Source organism: Myotis daubentonii, chromosome 10 (genome assembly GCF_963259705.1).
Source record: "Myotis daubentonii chromosome 10, mMyoDau2.1, whole genome shotgun sequence".
NCBI lineage: Eukaryota > Metazoa > Chordata > Mammalia > Chiroptera > Vespertilionidae > Myotis > Myotis daubentonii.
In genome coordinates this window covers 64,234,826-64,258,027 of record NC_081849.1, presented here as the reverse complement: position 1 = coordinate 64,258,027, position 23,202 = coordinate 64,234,826, and the positions used below count along the sequence as shown (strand labels likewise).

Genomic DNA, 23,202 nt, shown 5'->3' with positions numbered 1-23,202 from the left:
GGGTCCTGGCTTTTTCCACTTATTGGTTGTGTGGCCATGAGCAAGTTGGTTACTTTCAGGCTTGTTTCCCCGTCAGTACTGGCGATATAATAAAGACCTCCTCTCTCTTAGAATTATTCCAGGGTGTATAGGAGACATACTCCATTACATTCCTGGCATATAGAAGGAGCTCAGTAAATGTCAGTTGTCTTTTCGACACTTGAAAAACCCAGAACACAACTGTAAACCTAAAAGCCAGGGGAAAAGGAGAAGGAAATAGCTATCATTAACCTCATGCATTTTGTTTTGTAAGAGATCAGAGCCAACTGCTTTTTACCTTGAGCCTACTGAATTAGAATTGTGTGAAATTAAGTTACTGATTTAATAGATTTCATTATCTAGGTTTCTCCTGGCAGCCTTTAGTTCTATAGACATTAAATTCCAACAGCATGATATAGGCAAGGTTAAAGTGTGAAATAGAAGCTGAGGGAAATTTAATAGAGGGACAAACACCAAAAAAATCTTGAGGGCATCAATGTGTTGTAATAATATAAAAACTAACATTCAAGTTAATACTACTAGATCATCAAGGAAATGTTAAATTACGTTTAAAAGAATTGTTTGAGGAGTGGGGAAATATATATTTCAGAAAAATTTCCATTATAATTACTAACATTTTAGAGCTTGGGCACTTAAAGGAATAACCTTCTGCTTTGCTATTTGGGAAGTTCACGGAAATGAAATATTTTATTCATCTTTTGAAGTCTGAGTAGATGAACTTATATGACCGTATTTCTCTTGTGATTGGCAGGTTACTATTTTTAACAATCTGCCTCAAGTCAACAGGTGACCTTGAAACTATCCCTGCACTGGGGAACTAACCTATTTATGAATTATTATGAATTGCCATTGAATGCTAAGGTTTCTCCTTTGTCTCAAAGAGAGGCTGGTGTGAAGGGAGAAGACCAGGGTCTTATCATAGCCATATTTTGCTCATTTCATGTCTTGAGCTTCCTATCTCACACTGGCTAATTGGAAATATGGCTACTTTATGGTTATGGGTTTGCAAAAGCTATTGAGAAAGAGTAATGAATGTCCCTCCATTTTCTTCAATCTTTCAGGTACTCTACTCCTACCCCCACTTGGATGTTTATATGATTATTTATCCTCTAATACTCAGCAATCAGCTGAATAGGTCTAGGTATTAGTTGCTTCTGACTACTTTCATATCTTGTAGTGAAAATTTAATCCATTTGCAGTCTAGTGGATCATTAATGTTTTAGGAGCACTTATGAGAAGGTAGAAAAGGTCTGGTAAGATGTTACTAGCTTCTGTCTCACTTTACCTATAATGCTACCTCACTTGTTTTAAGTGTTCAGTATAAATTTGTTGAATGAGTGGATGAATGACTTAGTCTTCTTTGAGAATATTAGAAGAACTAACTGTGCTTACCATTTATTATCATTACTAGAGGCCTGGTGCACAAAATTTGTGCACTTGGGCGGGGGGTCCTGTTAGCCCGGTCTGCACCCTCTCTCGGGGAGCAGGCCTAAGCCATCAGTCAGACATCTTTAGCGCTGCCTCGGAGGCGGGAGAGGCTCCCGCCACCACCGCTGCGCTCGCCAGCCATGAGCCCGGCTTCTGGATGAGCAGCACTCCCCTTGTGGGACTGGGCCGAAACTGGCTCTCTGACATCCCCCCAGGGTCCCGGATTGCGAGAGGGCGCAGGCCAGGCCGAGGGACTCCACTGGTGCACCATCGGGGCCAGGGAGGGACCGGGGAGGTTGGCTAGCCGGGGAGGGACTGTGGGAGGACTCCAGGGCGTGTCCGGCCCTTCTTGCTCAGTCACGATCAGCAGGACCCCAGCAGCAAGCTAACCTACCGGTCAGAGCATCTGCCCCCTAGTGGTCAGTGCATGTCATAGTAAGTGGTTGAGCAGCCTTAGCATATCATTAGCATATTATGCTTTGATTGGTTGAACGGCCAACTGGACGACTGGACATTTAGCATATTAGGCTTTTATTATATAGGATTATTATGATAGTTGTTCCCCAATATTGTTGTCCTAGCGAGGTATTTTGCAAAACATGTCCTGGGATTACCGTTCCATAAAATGTTCTGTGAAAAAGTGTTCCATGGGCAAGTAATTTTGGGAAATGCTGCATTCTAAATCTTTCTCCTAGAAAGTCAATTAATATGTGAATATATTAAGGATCTAAAGAAGGCCTGCACTAACAAAACCTCTTTAAGTTTATTTAATTCAGAATTTCCCAAACTTACTTGATCATAGAAGCCTATTCATATCCCGTAAAGCATATTTTAGTAAATGCTGTGTTAATTTTTAGAATTTTTCTGAGTTCATTGTAGACTGTTTCCACAAAGCAAACTTCACATTTTAAAATCTGAATTGTTTATTCAATCAACCAAAGAGATGTAAATTATGAATGAAAATGATTAGAATGTCCAGATTTAAGTCAGGAATTGCTAACTCAGATGATTTTTCCATTTGATGTTTTGAACAAGATGTAATCTGGAAAACCTTTTAGAAATGTATGTTATTTCAGGCATTAAATTAGTATATTTAAGAAAAGGAGATGTATATTATTTGGTACATTGAGCTGAGAGAGCCCATCACCCCACAATGTGGAAGCATTTGTATATTTGCCCTGAGCTCAGTAAGAAAGACAGCTGTGCCCTGACTGGTTTGGCTCAGTGGGTAGAGCATTGGCCTGCGGACTCAAGGGTCCCAGGTTCGATTCCTGTCAAGGGCATGTACCTTGGTTGTGGGCACATCCCCGGTCGGGGGTGTGCAGGAGGCAGCTGATCAATATTTCTCATCGATGTTTCTAACTCTCTATCCCTCTCCCTTCTTTTCTGTAAAAAAATCAATAAAATATATTTTTAGAAAAAGAAAGACAGCTGTCCTTATTATTTAAACTAGAAAATAATCTAGAAAATAGACCTAGAGCTGCACAGCTTTTCTATGAAAAGGGCATAACTGGGTGAAACAGGAAAGCTAATTTTATTAGATCAGAGTATCAAATCCGTTGTTGTATTCCTGCTTTATTTTTCTTTAGTATCTGACTGAAGCTCAATTCGTGTTTTCTTTTGACACTTCATCATATGAGATTCAAATGTGCTTTACTAGTTTAATTGTTCACTGACTGGTTAAGAAACTACTTTCTTTAGTTTGGTTTTAGTAACTAATGCTTCTCTACTTGCTTTACCACTCCTCTCCATCCAAATACTTTGTTATCCCCTCACATCTTTTAATAATTAATTTTGTTTTGTTCTGCTTTGTTTTTCAAATTTAGAGTTTAATTCATGTGAATTTAGGAATTTTTTAAAAGAAAAGTTGCATTTTAGAGGCTTTAGAGGGGTGGTGAGGGAAGATGGTGATGAGAAGAGATAGTGGTAAATAAAGCCCAGGAACCTTCATCTAGTCAGGTTCCCTACTGGCCTACTAAGTCTGAAAGAACCACGGGTTTGTAGAGGAAATTCAAGAGCTCCAGTTCTTGAAATTTTTGTACATAAAAGTGTCTTATTTCCATAGATCCTTCTAAATAAGATCACTATCTTCAGACCTCTTCCTCCGGTTCACTAATATATCCTTTTTAAACCCAACCATCCCAAATACTTATGTGCTTTTAGAATTAAAAGTGATATCTAGAAACATTATTTAAGCATTATGTTACGAAAGCAATATTACCAAAAATGACTCCCAGAATTGACAAAGAAAGTCTAAATAAAAGATAATTGGCCATTTGTACTCAACTGTAATAAATGAAATTTTGACTTTCACTTTATCTTCCACAGACAAACAGCAGAAAGGTGAATTTGCAATTGATGGCTACCACGTCAGAATGAATAACACCCTTAGGAAGGATGCGAAGAAAGATTGCTGTTTCGAAATCGCTGCTCCTGATAAACGTGTCTATCAGGTGGGAATTTTTATGTTGTTTTGAAATTAAGTTGATAAAATGTTCTGATTTCATTTATAAAGACATTAACATTTTGTTGAAACAACTCTCCCTGACATGTTAATAATAAAAAAATATCGGTTTTTATGCCTTGAACATTCACTATGGAGGTAATACATTTTTAAAAATTCAGATTAGTTCAAGTGATATCTTCTTGAAAGAGAACAAGCGAATATGTAATTTATCAGTTACCTCACATGTTGCATTTTATGTCTCTTTTAAGAGAACCGTGTGATTTCTTAAAAGAATTACATAGCAGAAAGAGTAAAATTATCAAAAGAAAACTATCAGAGTGTTAATGCAGATTGCATGGCTTAGGGTTGTGGGAGAAAATGAAAGCAAGGGCACGAATCAGCTTTGCAATTCAGGAGCTATCAGCGAGCATCAATATGGAATGTATGTTTAATAAGTTTTAAATATCTGAGATTGCAGTTGAAAGCCAGTTAATTAAGTTGTCAGATAGTGTGTTGGAATCTGACAAGAACATTTTTAAGAAAACTGTACCCAGCAGTCTAAAGAAATTCATGGGTGTCTTCTAATTGTCAAGGGCAAATTTTGTTCATCAGTTCTGTCTTTGACATTGATGGAGAGAAGCAGCTTTTTTTCCTGCACAGCTGCCAGCTGCTGATCAGAGTTTCAAATCCATCATCCTCTGCTTCAATTACGTAAATTTGTCAAAATTAACTGTACATTATAAGAAGCATCCTTGCAAGAAAAGTAGTACTAGACATGAAAAGAATTACTAATCGTCTTCAAGAAATGATAAGAATGGGACATACTTTCTTTTCTACTGTGGTGATTTTTCTTGTTATTGTTTGTTTTTTTATTAGTTCACAGCAGCTTCTCCCAAAGATGCCGAAGAATGGGTACAGCAGCTGAAATTTGTATTACAAGGTAAGAGCAATCAAGTGAACAAGTTATTGCAGCCTTTAAATACTGAATAACTGAAGGATTTGGATTTTTGTATGTCAAAAGCTTATTGAATTTCTGTGAGAATGACCAGGGGACATACATGACTGGTATTAATACAGACCATTGACTGCAGATTTAGAAAAGTATTCTGTAAGTTCCAATTGGCAATTTGAAATTCCCATATTTATGCACAAATCAGTTTTTTAAAATGTTTTAAGTTAAAGATATAGCATATAATGATCTTGTGATTTTTGTAAGGCTACATTCATTTAGAAAATAGGGTTTTGAAAATCTCTTTTGCGTTTTTTACAAGTGATGAACAAGTAAGCATTAATGAGTTTAATGGCATTACACATTCAAGATGTTTGCTTCCCGAAACGTGTTTTGTAGATATGGGATCTGATATTATTCCTGAGGAGGATGAAGAAGGAGGAGAATTATATGATGACGTTGATCACCCTCTACCAACCAGCAGCTCACTAGCCAGCAGTCAACCAATTGATGATGAAATTTATGAAGAACTTCCAGGTATTTATTGTCTGGTTATTCATTTAGGATTTGAGAACTTTTCTTTATTTTTAATGTCATCAAGTTGACAACTTAAGTAGAAAATGATGCGCTATTAAGAACAAGGGCAAAGAAAACCTTTAAAATTCTATTTTACAAAAAGGGTTCTGCTTGAGGTATTTCAAGTGAGTGGATGTACACTTATGAAAAGTGAACGGAATGTTAAAATGAAGCAGATACAGTCCTAATCTCATGGGACTTTTGGCTCATTAGCATTGTTTATGCTACATAATTTTTTAATTAAAAAATTGACTTGCTTTACAGTTTTTTCCACCAACTCACACATCATTTTTTATTTATACATCTTGGAACTTCCATTAACCAGAAGTTCTGTGCACACCCCATATGTCAACAGCTTCTGCCTCATGTATTCCTCCTCGCTCTAGTGTATAGCATTGTCTTAGAGCAGCGGTTCTCAACCTGTGGGTTGCGACCCCTTTGGGGGTCGAACGACCCTTTCACAGGGGTCACCTAAGACCATCGGAAAACACATATATAATTACATATTGTTTTTGTGATTAATCACTACGCTTTAATTATGTTCAGTTTGTAACAATGAAAATACATTCTGCATATCAGATATTTACATTATAATTCATAACAGTAGCAAAATTACAGTTATGAAGTAGCAATGAAAATAATTTTATGGTTGGGGGTCACCACAACATGAGGAACTGTACTAAAGGGTTGCGGCATTAGGTAGGTTGAGAACCACTATCTTAAAGGTATATTGTTGAACTATAAACAAAGGCCCTTTAAAACTTGGATTTTTCTTATTTCATATTTCATTGATAAGAATGTTTTCTTATTCTGTGTTTTCAAGCATGCTTTAGTGTTTGTATGCCTTGGTATCTGTTTCATAACAAAATTGTCTATTAGCTTATTTCACTTATAGTTTTAAGGTCAACCTAAAATAGAAAGATAGGCATGTGGAACTTAGGATACTTAGGATATGAAAACATTCAGGGAATTATTGCATTACTCTAGATGAAATGAGCCCCTTTTCTGGCCATTAAAAATCTGCAGAGAATAAAAAGGGTTATAAGCAGTATACTAGTAATCCTTTAACATCATCTAGAGAGGCTATTTTTCTCTGAATAGAACAATTTAATGACATAGTGTAAACCTTAAAATTGATTTCAAAAATACTTAAAATGTTCCAAATTAATGTACAAATGTCATTTTCATTGAAGTCAGTAGAGCATAATAACTAGCACATGGACTTTAGAATCAGAAAGTTTAAATTCTGGCTGTACCATCTAGCCCTGTGACTTTAAAAGTCAATTTCTTCACTTATAAAATGGGAAGAATACCATAGGGGGGGGCAGCTAATGTATATAAAGCTCTCAGTACCATGCTTGAATCATAGAAAGTCCACAATAAATTGTACATCACTATTATTTTCATTATTGTATCTGGTAAATTTTTACCAATGCTTATATGAGGTCAAAGAATAATTTTCTGAATAAGTAAGAATTAGTGAGTTTTTAAAATATATTTTTATTGATTTCAAAGAGGAAGGGAGAGGGAGAGAGAGATAGAAACATCAATGATGAGAGAGAATTATTGATCGGCTGCCTCCTGCACACCCCACACTGGGGATCGAGCCCACAACCCGGACATGTGCCCTGACTGGGAATTGAACTGTGACCTCCTGGTTCATAGGTCAATGCTCAACCACTGAGCCATGCTAGTTGGGCAAGAATTAGTGATTTTGATGGTATTATACATTCAAAATATTATAAAAACTACTCAAAATATGTGTCTACATATTGTCTTTCACTACCCCAGAAGAAGACAATTAGTATAAAAGCATACCTTTGTGGGGAATAGTAATCTGTATATTTTTGTTAATTTTAATGAACTATGTGTTTATAGCTCCTCCTTTCTGAATTATCCTAAGGAAATGACATCTGCCATAGCATTAGTCATCCTCAAGTAGGAAAGACTATTCTCTGCTTGCTTTTATCACACCATATCATTAATACAATTATTTTAGTTTAAAAATGTTCTTAAGAGCTTGTGAGAATGTATACTGATGTCAAATGGAAGAGTATAATCTCTTTAAATATATTATTGTCATGTACTTTTCACTACTTTAAAACCCTGCAATGAATGAGTCACAGTACAGTTGTTGATTAGCTGTTAATTAAGTTGTGTTTCTTCAACTTGATCATTCTCTCCTCTTGCTCCCAAATAAAATATTGGTAAAGACTAAAGATCAAACATTCATAGTCATCTATAATAATAAAAGCATAATATGCTAATTAGACCGGACAGCCAAATGACCTTCCAGACATCATTCCGAACATCCTTCCAGACAAAGCTGCAGTGGCAGGGGCGGAGACAGAGGTGATTAGGGGTGATCAGGCAGGCAGGCAAGCAGTTAGGGCCGATCAAACAGGCAAGTAGAGTGGTTAGGGGTGTTCAGACGGCAGGCAGGTGAACAGTTAGGAACCAGAGGTCCCAGATTGCGAGAGGGATGTCCGACTGCCCGTTTAGGCCCGATCCCATAGGGGTCCCGATTGCGAGAGGGTGAGAACGTGCAGGCTGGGCTGAGGGACCTCCCCCCACCCCTGTGCACGAATTTTGTGCACCAGGCCTCTAGTTTTTATAATAAAGGCCCAGTGAAAATCTCCTGGAAGTAGCTTAAAATCTTAAAAATATGAAACATCTTTTATTTTCTCTCACTACAGATGTTCTTCTTTTCCCCTTTTTTTGGCCTGGGGCCATATGATTGTTGGAAAAAACTGGTTACTCTTTAGTCTTCTTTCTTGCTGAGGTACTGGAAGAAACCTAAGCTGCTCTGGGATCCGTGGCCCCTGCCTGGGATACCAGTTGCTGTACAAAGTGATTGAGCTTGTAGAGCCTGCAACTGTGCCCCCGGGAAGGAAGCTGATGCAGGCAGCTGAGGAATGTGTAGTCTTCTTTCTTCCCCAGTGGAACCGAGACCCGCTTCAGCATCTGCACAGTTCAAGTTTGTCAAGTTTCAGCCAGTTGCTACAGAGGGGATTTTTCTTAGTAAAAGCCCTAAAGTTGCCTCTTAGTAGAGCTTTTGTTTGATTAAATATCTAAACCTAGAAAGGTAACTTTTTTCCCTTTAAAAAGAAAAAATCCTGCCTCCAGGATAAAAATTAAGCTAATTGCTTTCACTTGGGTGAAATAGGAATATAATTCTGAGAGGAAGTGAAAACAGTAGAAAAGCAGTGAATGTATTTACAAACTGTTGGTGTTTTTCCAGTTCTGTACAAAGAACTGCATTTCTCAGAAATCTGACTGGTTAAATTCCCAGAATTAATAAATATGACCATTTCAACACAACTTTCTGTCAATTACATATAGTTGAAAACTAATCCCCTTAGTTGAAAGATAAAGCCTATTGTATGTTTGAAGAAAAATCTAAGCATTCAATACATATTACTTTAAATCACAGAGTTCTACTGAGAAAGTGCAGCTCTGATTCTAATAAATGTATTTTTAATGTAAAATAAACCTACAGTGTTTAAGTCTCAAGAGTAAGAAGAAGAAAACACTGTTTAAAAAATTGTATTGCAAAATATCCCCTGAAAAATGTTTATAATCTATGGGAATATAAGTAGTTTCATTGTAATTGTTTTTCAGTTAGAATATTCTAACTTTATTACAGCAGCTTCTCTTTAATTTCTTGTTCATCAATTTTTAACTAACTTCATAAAAGAGTAAGAATAAATTTTTAAGATTTCTTTGCATTTAGGGGATTTTACATATGTACAGAAAATTTGCGAGTGTGAGATTTCTGGGGAAAATTAAAAGTATGTGCCTTTTTCTTCAAATACTCTACTGTTTTGACACCTTTTATGTCTTAGGACCTATGAGCATAGGCCAAGTCAGGTTTGCTTACATTGTGATATTACTCTAGCATGTTTGTGTTTTCAGAGCTAATGTATTGATCAAAGTGCGCTAAACTGTTCCATAACACAGTAATGAGTTCATTTGGCTTAGCACGAATTTCAGAAGTAATTGCTCATTTTCCATTAGAAATGCGGAGGAGCATTTTTATTTGATTTTTGAATCTTGAAAAGAGAAAATAGTATGTGGGAAATTGCCGCAGAAATTAACCCAACTTACTCATCTTTTCTAGTTACCATGTCACTTGCTTTTTAATTTTTTTTATTTTTTTATGTCAGGAAATTATGCAGAAGCAACAGAAACAAAAAAGATTTTTCTAGATATAGACTGAATAGAATTAGCCCAGTAACAAGAATGGAAACCACTCATTAGTCTATTAATCTGTAGCTTTCAGGGGAATTGCATTTGAAATCCTCTGGCAAGTAGACTAAAGGGGAGGGCACAACATAAAGCAGGAAGACAAATTTCCAGTTCCATTAACCTGTTTTTAAAAATGTTAATTCATTCCTTTTTAAAAATTTTAATGACAGATTGAACTAATCTGAGCCAGAAAAGGATGTTTTTCTCCTTTGATCATTCAATTTCATTTTAAATTTATTCAGCCCTACTATCTGTATTGAAAATGGAATATGAAGCAAAAGGCAGCTGTTAATTTTTTTTTTTTTGCAGTGAAACTCTTATGTATACATAAAAAAGAACACTTTGGGTATTTAAATTTGGAGTACTCTCCAGCAAGTGGACACAAATGCTAACATCATCAATAAGTGCTTAAAACCCCTAAAATACATTTCAGCTCTATTTTCTTGCGGAAAGATGGTCAGTCATATTACCAAGTTAATATATGCCTCTGGCATTAACATCATTATAAGTGATGGTAAGTTCTGGTTTCAGCAAAGAATTTTTTTCATTCCTTCTTTAGAATTCAATGGAAAGATACCAGTTGACTTTCATGGAACCACCTATATTCATCATTTTAATATGTTAATTCAGGCAATCTGCTGCCATTCTCTTTTCTAAACTATGGCACTGAATGATAAAGTTATAATATACGTTGTGATTAATTTTTTTCCAAGTAATTAACTAGATGAGAGTCCATTTTTTTGGACGGTTTTAACTCTGAACTCCGCTGAGAGGGTTATCTGAAGTTATAGAATATAAAGAAAACATTCATAAATTAGGGTCACTGCATACATCTAATTGTTTATATTTTTATCTTTGTTGAGTATAATGTGGTTTTAGTGTTATTATAGAGTTGCTGATTTTATCTAATTTATCTAGATAAGAGGATGTACTTTTCAGTACACATAGAATACTCATGGAAACTGATGACATATAAGTTCACAATTGAAATCTCAACACATTTTAATGAATCTGTATCATACAGACTATGTTTCTTAACTACAATGAAATTTAATTAGAAATCAACACTGAAAAGATAGTTAGAATTAACCATGTCCCCCCACCCGCCATGTTTAGAGGCTGAAAAATAATCTTCTAAAGAGCTCTTGAGTTTAAAGAGGGAATCACAGTGGAAATTACAATGTATGCAGTTCTGAGAGACAATGAAAACAGTGCAGATAGAAACTGGTGGCCCGGTGTTTTACCCAGAGTCCCAGGGAAATGGGGATGAATAAGACATATGAGAGAATTAATCCTTAAAGAACTGGAGATGAGGGAACAACCAGAAACAAAGACTATAAAATAAGTGTGTTTAAAATGATTAAAGAGAACAAAAGAAGGACTAGAAACTTCAACAAGAGAAAAGACTCTATGAAAAAAGATCAGATTTTTTTTTTTAAAGAACCAATTTGAATCACTAAGACATTATTGAATGTTTGGATTATTTAGCCACCAAATTCTAAATTTTGGGACTCACATATTTATGTTTACATTGCCTAGGGCCGTGGTCGGCAAACTGCGGCTCACGAGCCACATGCAGCTCTTTGGCTCCTTGAGTGTGGCTCTTCCTAAGCCTTAGGAGTACCCTAATTAAGTTAATAACACTGTACCTACCTATATAGTTTAAGTTTAAAAAATATGGCTCTCAAAAGAAATTTCAATCGTTGTACTGTTGATATTTGGCTCTGTTGACTAATGAGTTTGCCGACCACTAGCCTAGGGTACCCATTAGAATCATATTAAAAATTCTAAACCAAAAGGTAAGCAAATGTCTACCACTCTCATCAGACTAAAATGCTAACATTTATAAAGCAAGAAGAACAATTACACTAACAGGGCTGGCTATTAAGATTTTTCTGTGAACCTTAGATGAAGAATCCTAAAATGGTGCCAGAGGTCAGTTATGCACACTCTAGGTTTTGTATCTGTACCTAATTGAGTCCTTTATCTGTGAGCCCCAGAAATCTCAACAATTAGCTGAAGGCATTGCTTCCAATCACCTCTGTATCAGACTTTGTAACTGTAGTCTTCATTCTGCAGATATGATTTGCATCCCATGTAGAATATAAGCCGATCAGAGCCTGCTTTTGTTTTCAATTTCTTCGTGCTTTCAGAAGACAGAATATGATCAAGTTTATAGTGGCTTCACAAAAATGTATTCTTATTAGCTTCCAGAACACACACACACACACACACACACACACACACACACACACACACACACACCCTCCACGAACACACTCAGACTGCAGCAGGAGAGCAGCAGGCTCCACTATTTTTGCAGATAGGTCTGCTGGGAATATCAGCTTCCTAAGAGAACTCAGCTGCTTACTTTAAAGCCATGATTAATAAGAATGGACAAGTTCAACAGAATGTCAGTGATAAATATAACGCTCTTCATATCTGGCCTCGGCAAGTGCTACAGTTGAGTAAGTACAAAGCCTTCAATAAAGGGTGGGGGAAACCAGACTAAATTAAACTTAAGTGAAATTTTACCTGATTTTGTTTCAGATAAGACATTTTCTATAGATTTGCTCCTCCTTATTAGAACCTCATTAGAACTCTTACAAATAACTCCTTCAGGCATGTGGCCCATCGGCTGCGAGTTTGACATGCTTGTTCCTGATTACAGGAGGTGAGGTGGGGCAGAGCATTTTTCTAGGAGGTGAATAAGGAGACTGGGATGCAGAGCTGCATTTGTGGGCTCTTTGGAACCAGATCCCACATCTCCTGCCCCCTTGTCTGGGCCTCTTCTCATAATCCTACAACTCAATTCTGTTTCTCGTTAGCATTAAATTCGTGGGAGGGCTTAGTTCGGTCCCTGTCTTCATGGTGTCTCTTCACCTGCTCACTCCCTCACCCCTGGCACTTCCGTTTTCCATCCTTATCCCTTAACTCAGCGGTTCTCAACCTGTGGATCTCGACCCCTTTGGCGGTCGAACGACCCTTTCACAGGGGCCGCCTAAGACCATCCTGCATATCAGATATTTACATTATGATTCATAACAGTAGCAACATTACAGTTATGAAGTAGCAACGGAAATAATTTTATGGTTGGGGGTCACCACAACATGAGGAACTGTATTAAAGGGCCAGAAGGTGGAGAACCACTGCCTTAACTGAAACAGCTTCCTCGAAGTTACCAGTCTCCCAGTCAGTGGTCTCTGTCCTCAAATTCATCTCTGGAAGTTTATTTTCCTGGCCACCCCTTTCTTTTTGAAACTGTCCCTCCTTTGGCCTTTCCCATTTTGTTTTCTTGTTACAGTTAATATTTATAAATAAAGACCTTGGCACTGTTTTTATTTATTTTAAAATTTATTTATTTCAGTTGCCTCCCATTCACACCCTAACCAGGGATGGAAGAGAAATAAAGAGAGAGGGAGAGGGGGAGAGAGAGAGAAAGAGACAGAGAGAGATCAATCAGTTGCTTCCCATACTCATCTCAAGCAGGGATCAATCCCGCAGCCTGCGTATGTGTCCTGACTGAGAATCGGACTCCCAACAATTCGGTGTATGGGGTGAGGCTCCAACCAACAGAGCCACCTGGCCCGGGCCCATGGCGCTGTTTTAGATTTCCTCTTCTCCTGATGCTTGCTGATTGTTTCAGATGGCTTTTCCTATTTATCCTTTATTTCTATAATAGTGAAGCTTTTTGTTTCTACTCTGTCTTTTCTTCTCATCATTAGTTCTTATTATGCATTTAATTAATTGCTTCAACAATGCTTATTGAAGCTTTAGGCAGGAAAAAGGCAGACGTGGTGGTCTCTATTAAGATAATGACAGATTATCTTATCTAAGTGCTACAAAGGTAAGAGGATGGCGTGAAAGGAGGAGCTATGTTATATTTCATGGTCAAGGATGAGGTGACATGTAAACTGAAACCTCTGAGATAAAACTAGCAAATGCAACAAACCAAATGAAGTACCTTCTAGGCCAGTGAAGGCGAAACTTTTGAGCTCGGCGTGTCAGCATTTTGAAAAACCCTAACTTAACTCTGGTGCCGTGTCACATATAGAAATTTTTGATATTTGCAACCATAGTAAAACAAAGACTTATATTTTTTATATTTATTTTATATATTTAAATGCCATTTAACAAAGAAAAATCAACCAAAAAAAATGAGTTCACGTGCCACCTCTGACACGCATGTCATGGGTTCGCCATCACTGTTCTAGGCACAGGGGGACACCCAGTACTGCAAAGGCCCCGAGGCTGGAGGATGCTGAGGGTTTCGGAATCAGAAGGAGAACCACAGGGAGCCACGCAGGGAGAGGTTAGAGTGAGACTGGAGAGCTGGGTAAAAGCCAGGCCAAGCAGGACCTCTGTGGGACAGAATTGATCTTTAACACAGTCTTGTGAGCATAAATGACAGTCGAAAGATGTCATTACTAAATTACTAAAGTGAGACTGGCATCTATAATTATGTGGGCTGCCCATGGACATCAAATGCCGCTTCATGGTCCCAGGTGATGACAAATTTGGACTTGGAGTGCTCTTTCTCTCCTTTCTCTCTCTCTGGGCAGCTTTATACCTTCAAGTATGGCTTCGTGTGCATGCATGTGGTTAGAGCAACGTGACAAAGTAAATAGCTGAATAGCCAGTTCAACAAAAGATTTTAAAAGATGATGTAATGGTAATTATAACAATCATGGTTAACACTCAGTGCCAGGTAGGTGCTTTCCTAAGTATTATCTCATTTAATAAGCACATATATTTTATGGCTTAGGTACTATTACTTTCTCTATTTTACAAGTAAGGAAACTAAGGCACACAAGGATTCAATAACTTGCTTAGGGTCCCAAGCTAGGAAGTGGTGGAGTTAGGGTTTGAACGCAGGCATTCTGACTCTAGAGTTCAAACGTTTAGCCAATAGCTGCCTCTCCAACAGAAATGTGGTAAGAATCACTTTGTCCTTAGCTATCTAGTAAGTGTTTACTGGCACACATGTACAAAAAACACGGAAAGAATAATACATCAACATTTTCATATTGGGCCTCTCCTCTGAGCTTTGGCTTCACATTTCAAGTGACTTTTGTCTCTCATGTCACACTAGTACCTGAGATCAAATGTATTATCCTCCTTACTAACACTGCTCTTTCTCCTTTCTTTGCTGTTTCTATTAGCAGCATTAATCATCATGCATGTTTAAAAAAGTAAAACAAGGGAGGCTGGGTGGGAAGAGATCAACCAATGAACTTGTATGCGTATATGCATAACCTGTGGACAGAGACAATGGGTGGTGAGGGCCTGGGTGGGGGGAATGGAAGGGAGTGGGCTGGAAGAGGTTAATAGGGGTAGGGGGGAAGGAGGACCTATGTAACAAAGATTTTCAAAGATAAAAATAAAATGTAAAAAAAACCCCTCAAAACAATCCTTGATTCCCACCCCTAGTCCAGTCAGTTGCCTACTGCTGCTGATTCTGCCTCTAACGCACCATCCATGCTACCTTCTGTAGCACCATTCATTTGAAAAGGTATCACAACAACAATGGGACATTTTTATGTTGTTATCTACTGTTCTGTAAATCTTGTATTAATAGTTTGCTTTTCATGTGATTATTCAGCAAACAAGCAAATGGATGGGTCTGTATAGCGTATCCTTATCTTATTTACAGGGACCAAACCTTGTGTGTCTTGGCATCCCCTAGAGAACTTAGACGAGTGCCTTCCTCATGAGAAGTTAATAAGTAATACCTAAGTGATGTAGTCTGTAGTTAGAGGGGTCTGTCAGTTAAGTTAGGAGAAATTCTTTATGATGATTCTTTTCCAAATAGCACCAATGACTGCAGAATCCCCAAAGAATGGCATACTGTCCCACCAGCATGGCTCAGTGGTTGAGCATTGACCTATGAACCAGGGGGTCACAGTTTGATTCCCAGTCAGGGCACATGCCAAGATTGTGGGTTCCATCCCCAGTTTGGGGTGTGCAGGAGGCAGCTGATCAATGATTATCTCTCATCATTGATGTTTCTATCTCTCTCTCCTTCTTCCTTATCTCTGAAATCAATAAAAATATATTTTAAAAAGTAAATAAAGAAAAGAATGAGGTACTAAACAGTATACTATCAGTGGTACATTGAAGTATGGCTGGTTTCCCGAAACCTTGTTAAAATTTAACATTACTATTCCAGTCAGCATAGTCTCAAATAAATAAACATATGAAATGAAATACATTGAGTGATGAATAGCTCTAATACCATCCATCTTTTGTACCATTAAGGACAGATCATCTGTGAACAGCAGGCTGACTGGAGTACTAGTTCCCTATGGTAGGTTAGTCACCTCAAGCAGGAAGTGGAGAAGGAAATGGCATTCTCCTACACTTCGACTCATTTATAAAAGACTGCAGGTAATGTAGGTCTAAAGAGCACAGGATCATAACTATGATTTTTAAAAGCGGACATGTGCAAGGACAGAAATCAGAGCACCTAATCCTGTATAATAAAAGGCTAATACGCAAATCGACCAAACAGTGGAACAACCGGTCACTTGACGTGCACTGACCACCAAGGGGCAGACTCTCAACGCAGGAGCTGCACCCTGGTGGTCAGTGCGCTCAGCCAGAGCCGGGCTTACGGCTGGTGAGTGTAGCGAGTGAGGCGGCAGTGGTGGGAGCCTCTCCCATCTCCGCAGCAGAGCTAAGGATGGACTGCCAGCTTAGAGCGGGCCTAAGCAGTCAGTTGGACATCTCCTGAAGGCTCCTGGACTGCGAGAGGGTGCAGGCAGTCCCCCCCACCCCCCCGCCCCGAGTGCATGAATCTTGTGCACTGGGCCTCTAGTGTAACTATGCTAATAAAAGGGTAATATGCTAATTAGACCAGATGTCCTTCCAGACAAAGCCATGGTGGCGGGGCCAAGGCAGAGGCAGTTAGGGGTGATCAGGCCAGCAGGGGAGAGCAGTTAGGGCAATTAGGCCGGCAGGGGAGGGCAGTTAGGGGGATCAGGCCAGCAGGCAAGCAAGCTGTTAGGAGCCAGTGGTCCCAGATTGGGAGAGGGATGTCCAAGGGGTCCCGGATTGGAGAGGGTGCAGGCCGGGCTGAGGAACACGCCCCCTCCCCATGCATGAATTTCATGCACCAGGCCTCTAGTAAGAAAATAATGAGCTTTATGTTTAAAAATAAACTCAGATATGGAAGGTTGCATAAGCAGCTTTAAGAGTAGCAAAACAAAGTTTAAGAATCAATGATTAGATTGATACGGGATGAGGGGGTGTTAAAAATTACCCTTCAAGCCACTACTTTGATTCAGTGGGCATGGAACAGTCACTGGAGGGTCTAGAAAACAGGACGGTTGTGGTCAGTATTCATTTTGCTCACTCCTAGTGCCAGTCGTGGCTTACATGAAGCCCTTTATTTCCCTTCTCCACTCCACACCCTTTCCTTCACTAGGCAGGCTCCTCTTCTCAGCACTCTGTTTACATGTCCTGCTCCTGATTTCACATCCCTCATCTCACTTCCCTGGTCAGCCCATGTTTCCTTTCAGAAATTACCTTACATCTCAGTTCTTCCTGGAAATGTCGCTTGATTATGTGGGTCAAGGTAAAGGTCATTTTATTATTAAAAAATAATAAAATATATCTCCCTATATTGCTTAAGACATAACTATAAGAGACAGTAATCTCAAAGTATGTAAATATACATGTGTAGACACTTTAAAATATGTGAGTTTTGAGCCTGGTTGCTTATTAATATTTTCTAAGAGCCCAGCATTAATTGAGAGGTATTCTGAAGAGATCATTTAATGTTTTAATAAATGCACTGAAGGAAATGAAATGAGAAAAGAAAAAAGAAAAGCCCCACATGATATAAGCAATTCAATGCTTCATTATTCATACAAGTTAGTATCCATTACTCATGTTAGGCACTGTGCTAGGCACTGGGGAATCCAGTGTTGACCAATAAAACTCAGAGTTTGTTAAATAGAAGTATAAAATATAACAAATACTTAATAAGAAATAGTTTTGGAAAAGTTGACAGAGACTGATGAGAAACAAAGATCAAAGCCAAGTCTATGCCAGCTGATGAAATATCTGAAAAGACCTATTCATTCAATGCTACTCATATCCCATGAGCAAAATGTGGCTCAGAACAGCACCTAAAGTACATTCTGAAGATGAAAGTAAAAATGACTAAGATTGGCGAGTTCATTAAGCGAAGCCCCTTAAAAAAAGTGTTTATATCTACCAAACTAGAGGCTATAGCTATATGATAACATATTCATGTCATAGGGAAAGAGGGGAATTTATATTCATGAAAAGATTTCAGAGTTAACCAGAAAGGGGAAGACTTTTAAAAATAATTGCCAAGTCCCCTGAATATTTAAACCCCACCCCCCACCCCCCCCACCCCCCCCCCCCCCCCCCCCCCGCCACAACAACAACAACAAAAAAAGTCCTTCCAGAGGAAGTGGCAGAAGAAACCCCATTGCTTGACACATTAAAAACCAGATGGCCCAAAGCCCCAGACAATTTCACGAGCGGGATCCATCCTTCACTGGGTGAAAGCAAAGGGGCCAGACTAGCGCAGTTTGCGTTTTGAATCTCCAGCTTAGCAATGCTATAAAAATAAAGATGCGCGTTTCCTTGGACTTTTCCTGAATTTCCTAGCTCTCCGCTGTGCTCTTACAGCATTCTACCAGTATGTTGACTTCTATTGAGCTGGCCACACAGGAATCGCCTGTTTACTTGGGCGTCTCTTCTGTTAGCGCCAAGCACCGGGCTTATCAGCTTCCCCCCCCCCCCACCCCCGGCTCCTGTGGGAGCGCTGTGTGCCCTGGGTTCTGGGAATGCTCCTGCACAATGGTTTTGCATTGGCTTCTGCCAGATCCCCAGGAGTTTCGCAGTTTTTATGTTAAATCCCTGGGCTTGGAATACCACACTTGAAGATCGTATAAATTTGGATCTCACATTGTTCAGGCTTGGGGTTTTGATTTCTCACAGGAAACCCTCTCCCTCCCCCTCTGACCACCACGTTACAGAGCCCTAGAAAGACACAAAGCTTTCTTGTGACTTCCATGGGCTGGTGGGGGTCTTACTTCCAGCTTTCTGCTTCTCATTGGCCGAGGCCTTATCTTCTGGACCCATGAAGAGGTTAAAACTCCAGCCCCCACCCCACCCTGCAGATGGTCAGTATTCCCCTTTAAGCAAGGGGGAAGACATTCTGTTTCAGCCTGGTTGACCATATTGCCGGAGGTTGGATTTCTCATCATAAGTAATCAATTATTGCAAAAACACTGCAATACTTAGCATAATCATAAGTGCTTGATTTATAAACTTTCGTTCAAGTCAAACAAAAATTTGCGTATGTACTACAGGCAAGGCTCTGCTCTGTGCTAGGTGTCTAATATCGCCCATCTCTGGAGTACTAATTGGCTTTATACTCTTAATATTAATTACTTCTTGACAAGAAGAGACTTTTGTTGAACTTATAAAGGAAGAGATCTTAAATGGATGCTGAATTTATTAAGTAAATGGTCCTAAATGGCTGCTTATTACTACCTAGGAGAAAAATGACATTTGTATATATACAAAGAATGACTCAAAAGTCATATCAAGGTAGAGATCCATCCAGATCCAAATGTGCATCTTGGCTTCATAAGCCAAGAATAAAACGTATTTGCATTTAAGGTCATGTCAAATGAGGTTAATGTGGTTACGTGAGAATATATCTTAAAAACAGGGTTGACATTCCAGTCAAATGGAGTCCACCTAATTTACATAATGTATTTTATTTTCTATGCCAATCAGTCATTTTCTCTCCCAGAAAGTCAACCCAGTGTTTGCACTGTTCATTTGTGAAACTTACATGACATAAACAGCATGTGACAGAAGGTGTTTGTTATTAAGAGAGAATATCATCTCCAAGAAACTTGTCATCTGGAAACAGAAAAAATCTCACCAAGTAATTTGACTTGTATCATGGCTTTTTCACTGTTGGCCACATTTGTGACAGCTGATTTCATATTAAATATTAGCAGTATTTTGTTTAGCTCGGATGTGCTACAGTAGGATGTAGATTTTACCCAGAATCTTCCTGGTTAGAAAGTGTAGCATTCCAGTTAAATGATAGATTTGCGGGCTAGTTATGAAGAGCAAAGACATTATGTATCTAAAAAAAATTAGACTACCACCTTGGTGTCGTTTCACATTACCCTTGAATCTTATAAAGTTGCTGTTTTTGGAGGTCAAACGTGGTCATTTTATTTGGGAATTTTATTTGCTTCAAAGTAATAGAAACAGTTGTTAGCAACAGTATGGCTTTTCGGAAATCATGGATATTAACATAAGTTGCATGATTATCATGAATGAGCTACGGAAATAGTTAATCTATTGCTGAAAAGAATTATTGTTGGACTTTTAATGTAGAAACCAAATTAGAGTTTATATTTCTCATGTTCAAGAACATTGTTTTATTTGTGTTTCTTGCAGTGGCTTATCATCTTATTTGTAAATTTTTGTTGTAATTTTGTTGACATCTATTTTTTAAAAGCCTAACTGGATAGTGTTGAATCTTTGGGTTTGTGAAGTATGTCTGTGATTTGTTTTGTTTTGATATGACTTTTCAATATATGAAAATACCCAGGAGACGGGCTCCTGCTGAAGTTTTGGTCACCATGTCGTCAGTGCTGTGAGTGCATATTGTCAGTTGTTTAAACATTGTTGAATCCACTGTGGGCCGACAAGAAGCATCTGGGAGCCAGACTTTTCCTGTGGACACATGCCAAGTAGTGTATTATATTTCCTCACGAACATGAACTATATTGAGATGATTTTTCTTCTTGAGTTATTTTAATCCAGAAATTATTTTCCAAAGCTAAGTGAGGATCATATGATAAAATTGTTTATAGCTACCTGAATTCTGTAATAGCGGGTTGAGAATTACTTTTATTTAGCTAAGGTAGATGAAAATAAGTCATGCAATTAAACTACATTCAGATAATTAACATTAGTCTCCTAATTAGACTGTTCAGGAAAGTTCTTATGTCATTCTTGTATTCTCTTTAAATCAATGATTTACTCTAAGGAGGGACAATAAACACTGAATGACCCTTTAATTAAGTGCTATAGTTGGGTGTGCCATTAAATATACATGTGTGATTGCATTATTTAATTACGTAGAAGTAAACCCTAAATTGCATTTTAATATTTGCAATTATAGCATAACATTTATGTTAACTAAAAATGCCAGGGAAAGTTTATAAAATGCCATATTTAACTTAAAACCATCTGAACAGTTGTGGTTTGGGGATGAGAAGACAAGGACACTTTGTCCTCCTGGAAAGTAGGCCAGGGGTCGTTCTTGGAGCCCTGACTCTGCCTCGCCTCTCGGACCCTGGGGTGGCCGGGTTTTGTCTTTCCAGCTCAAACACGATGACTCCATCTGCTACCCTGGGACACTATGGGTTAGACCTTGAAGAAGTAAGATCTGACTTGCCCACCACATACACTGAAAATTCCCTGGCTCATGTACACAAGAGCAGACATGTTGTTTATGTTGGCTTTCTTTCTAGATTCCAAGTAAGAGACACTGCAAATGAGAGTTCAGCCTATCCCTTTAGGGGGCCAAAACTGAGCAAGTGTGTTGCTTTTTAAGCTCAATTTTTTTTCTTACATACTTTTAAGAAATTCAAATACTATTTTGCAGGAATGAACACCAAGACCTCCATCAATGGATGTCTAGCCTCCCTTGCTTCCCCCTTCAGGTCCTACCTTACTTCTCTTCAGCAACTCCTTTCTGCAGAAATACCCTAGTTCTGGAAGATCTTTCACTTTCTAAACCGTATTTTCCTCTCTCATTTTCTATAAGTATAATATATTTTATCAGACATTTGTCTGCATGTCAAAAAACTGCCTCTTCCTTTAGAATTGAAAATGCCTTAAAATCATAATTCTGAAAGTCTCAGCACTGCCCCTCGTAGGTACATGGAAGTTTGCATTTTGAGAGTGCCGTTCTTGTGTGGCGAATGAAGTGTTTTAACCTGCTGCCTTTTTCATGTCGTACTGCGGTCAGGTCTGTGAGGGACTCTGGCTGTCTTCTTCGGGATTCATCCATCTCCGGGGGCTCCCGGCTGGGACGGAAGCTGCGCTCGGCTCTGCCGGCTTCAGGGCTTGGCCTTCCTCTGTCTCCTCATATTCCGTCTCCGAGAGGGAGGTGATGGGAGATGATTTTTCCATTTGCAAGCTGCCTTCCAACTGAAAGAAAAATGGAGGGGGCCAATGGCAAGCTTTCCACTTTCCGTGGCCATCACGAGCACGACTCTTCTCCTGCGTTTGTGCGGTGCACTCTATTTCTCAAGGAGCTATTTTTTTAAGACTGTCACAGTTAGCCAAGTTATTTTGTCACTGAAGATTGTTAAAAGTAAGAATATATGTCAGTGTGACATCACGAGTATTAGCTTTCTCATTAGTTGCGTGTATGGCAGTAGGTTAAAGTGCTGTTTAGTTAATGAACAAATACAGGAACAAGTGATCGGTGCAAGACTTCCATCGGAGGAAAGGTGTCATGCTTCAGGCCTGGGCTCTGGAGGCAGACTGCCTGGGTTCAAGTCCTGATACTACTTCTTACAGCTGTGTTATGCTGAGCAAGTTACTCAAGTATTTCTGTGCCTCCATTTCTTAATCTGTAAAATGGGAATAACAGGAATACCTTCCTCATAGGGTTTTGAGGATTGAATGAGATTTGTGTGGATAGCGGCGAGCCTGGTGCTTGGTACAGAATAAATCTTCAGATTGTTATTATAATCCCTAGTATTATACATCTTCAATGCACAGGGCATTGTATGGGCTTCTTCACAATAACTCTCTAACACAGGTTTTGTATTTCTGATTTCCTGGTTGGAAATTGAGGTTCGGAGAGTGTCATCAGCTTGTCTGTGTTTGTTTGTACAGGTAGTAAAGGAGGGCGCTGAACCTCTGGAGCATGAGTTTTATTTGCACTTCTATAGCTCCATTGAATCTTTTGGTGTTAATAGGAGATTAGTTTCTGCTTTGCTAATTTCATTATAATTAATTTTACGTTAGTATTATTTAGGGAGGTGCACCTATGTTTTGACACTTAAAGGCAAGTGACATTTGAAGATACAGTGTTCTAATTAATTGACATTCTAATAACGATAGAACACAGCCATTCGACACCGATGTGAAAGAAATCCGCGGCTTTAGGTCAGTCGTCCTGGAGTGTTGGGCCAGGATCAGCAGCATGGGTGGGAACTTGTCAGAAATACACATTCTTTTTTTTTTTTTAATATATTTTATTGATTTTTTACAGAGAGGAAGGGAGAGAGATAGAGAGCCAGAAACATCAATGAGAGATAAACATCGATTAGCTGCCTCCCGCACATCTCCACATCTCTCACTGGGGATGTGCCCACAACCCAGGCACACGCCCTTGACCGGAATCGAACCTGGGACCCTTCAGTCCACAGGCCGATGCTCTATCCACTGAGCCAAACCGGTGTCGGCAGAAATGCACATTCTTGTG

The 23,202-nt window shown here is 38.8% G+C and overlaps 1 protein-coding gene across 1 annotated transcript in view; it reads left to right on the top strand.

The window, feature by feature from the left end:
- Window positions 1-23,202, top strand: part of SKAP2 (src kinase associated phosphoprotein 2) — a 148,256-nt gene that overhangs the window by 92,844 nt on the left and 32,210 nt on the right. Inside the window, exons 7-9 of the mRNA XM_059712619.1 lie at window positions 3,796-3,920; window positions 4,790-4,853; window positions 5,262-5,399. Of these exons, the coding sequence (XP_059568602.1) occupies window positions 3,796-3,920; window positions 4,790-4,853; window positions 5,262-5,399 (327 nt within the window). The remainder of the gene's footprint in view (window positions 1-3,795; window positions 3,921-4,789; window positions 4,854-5,261; window positions 5,400-23,202) is intronic.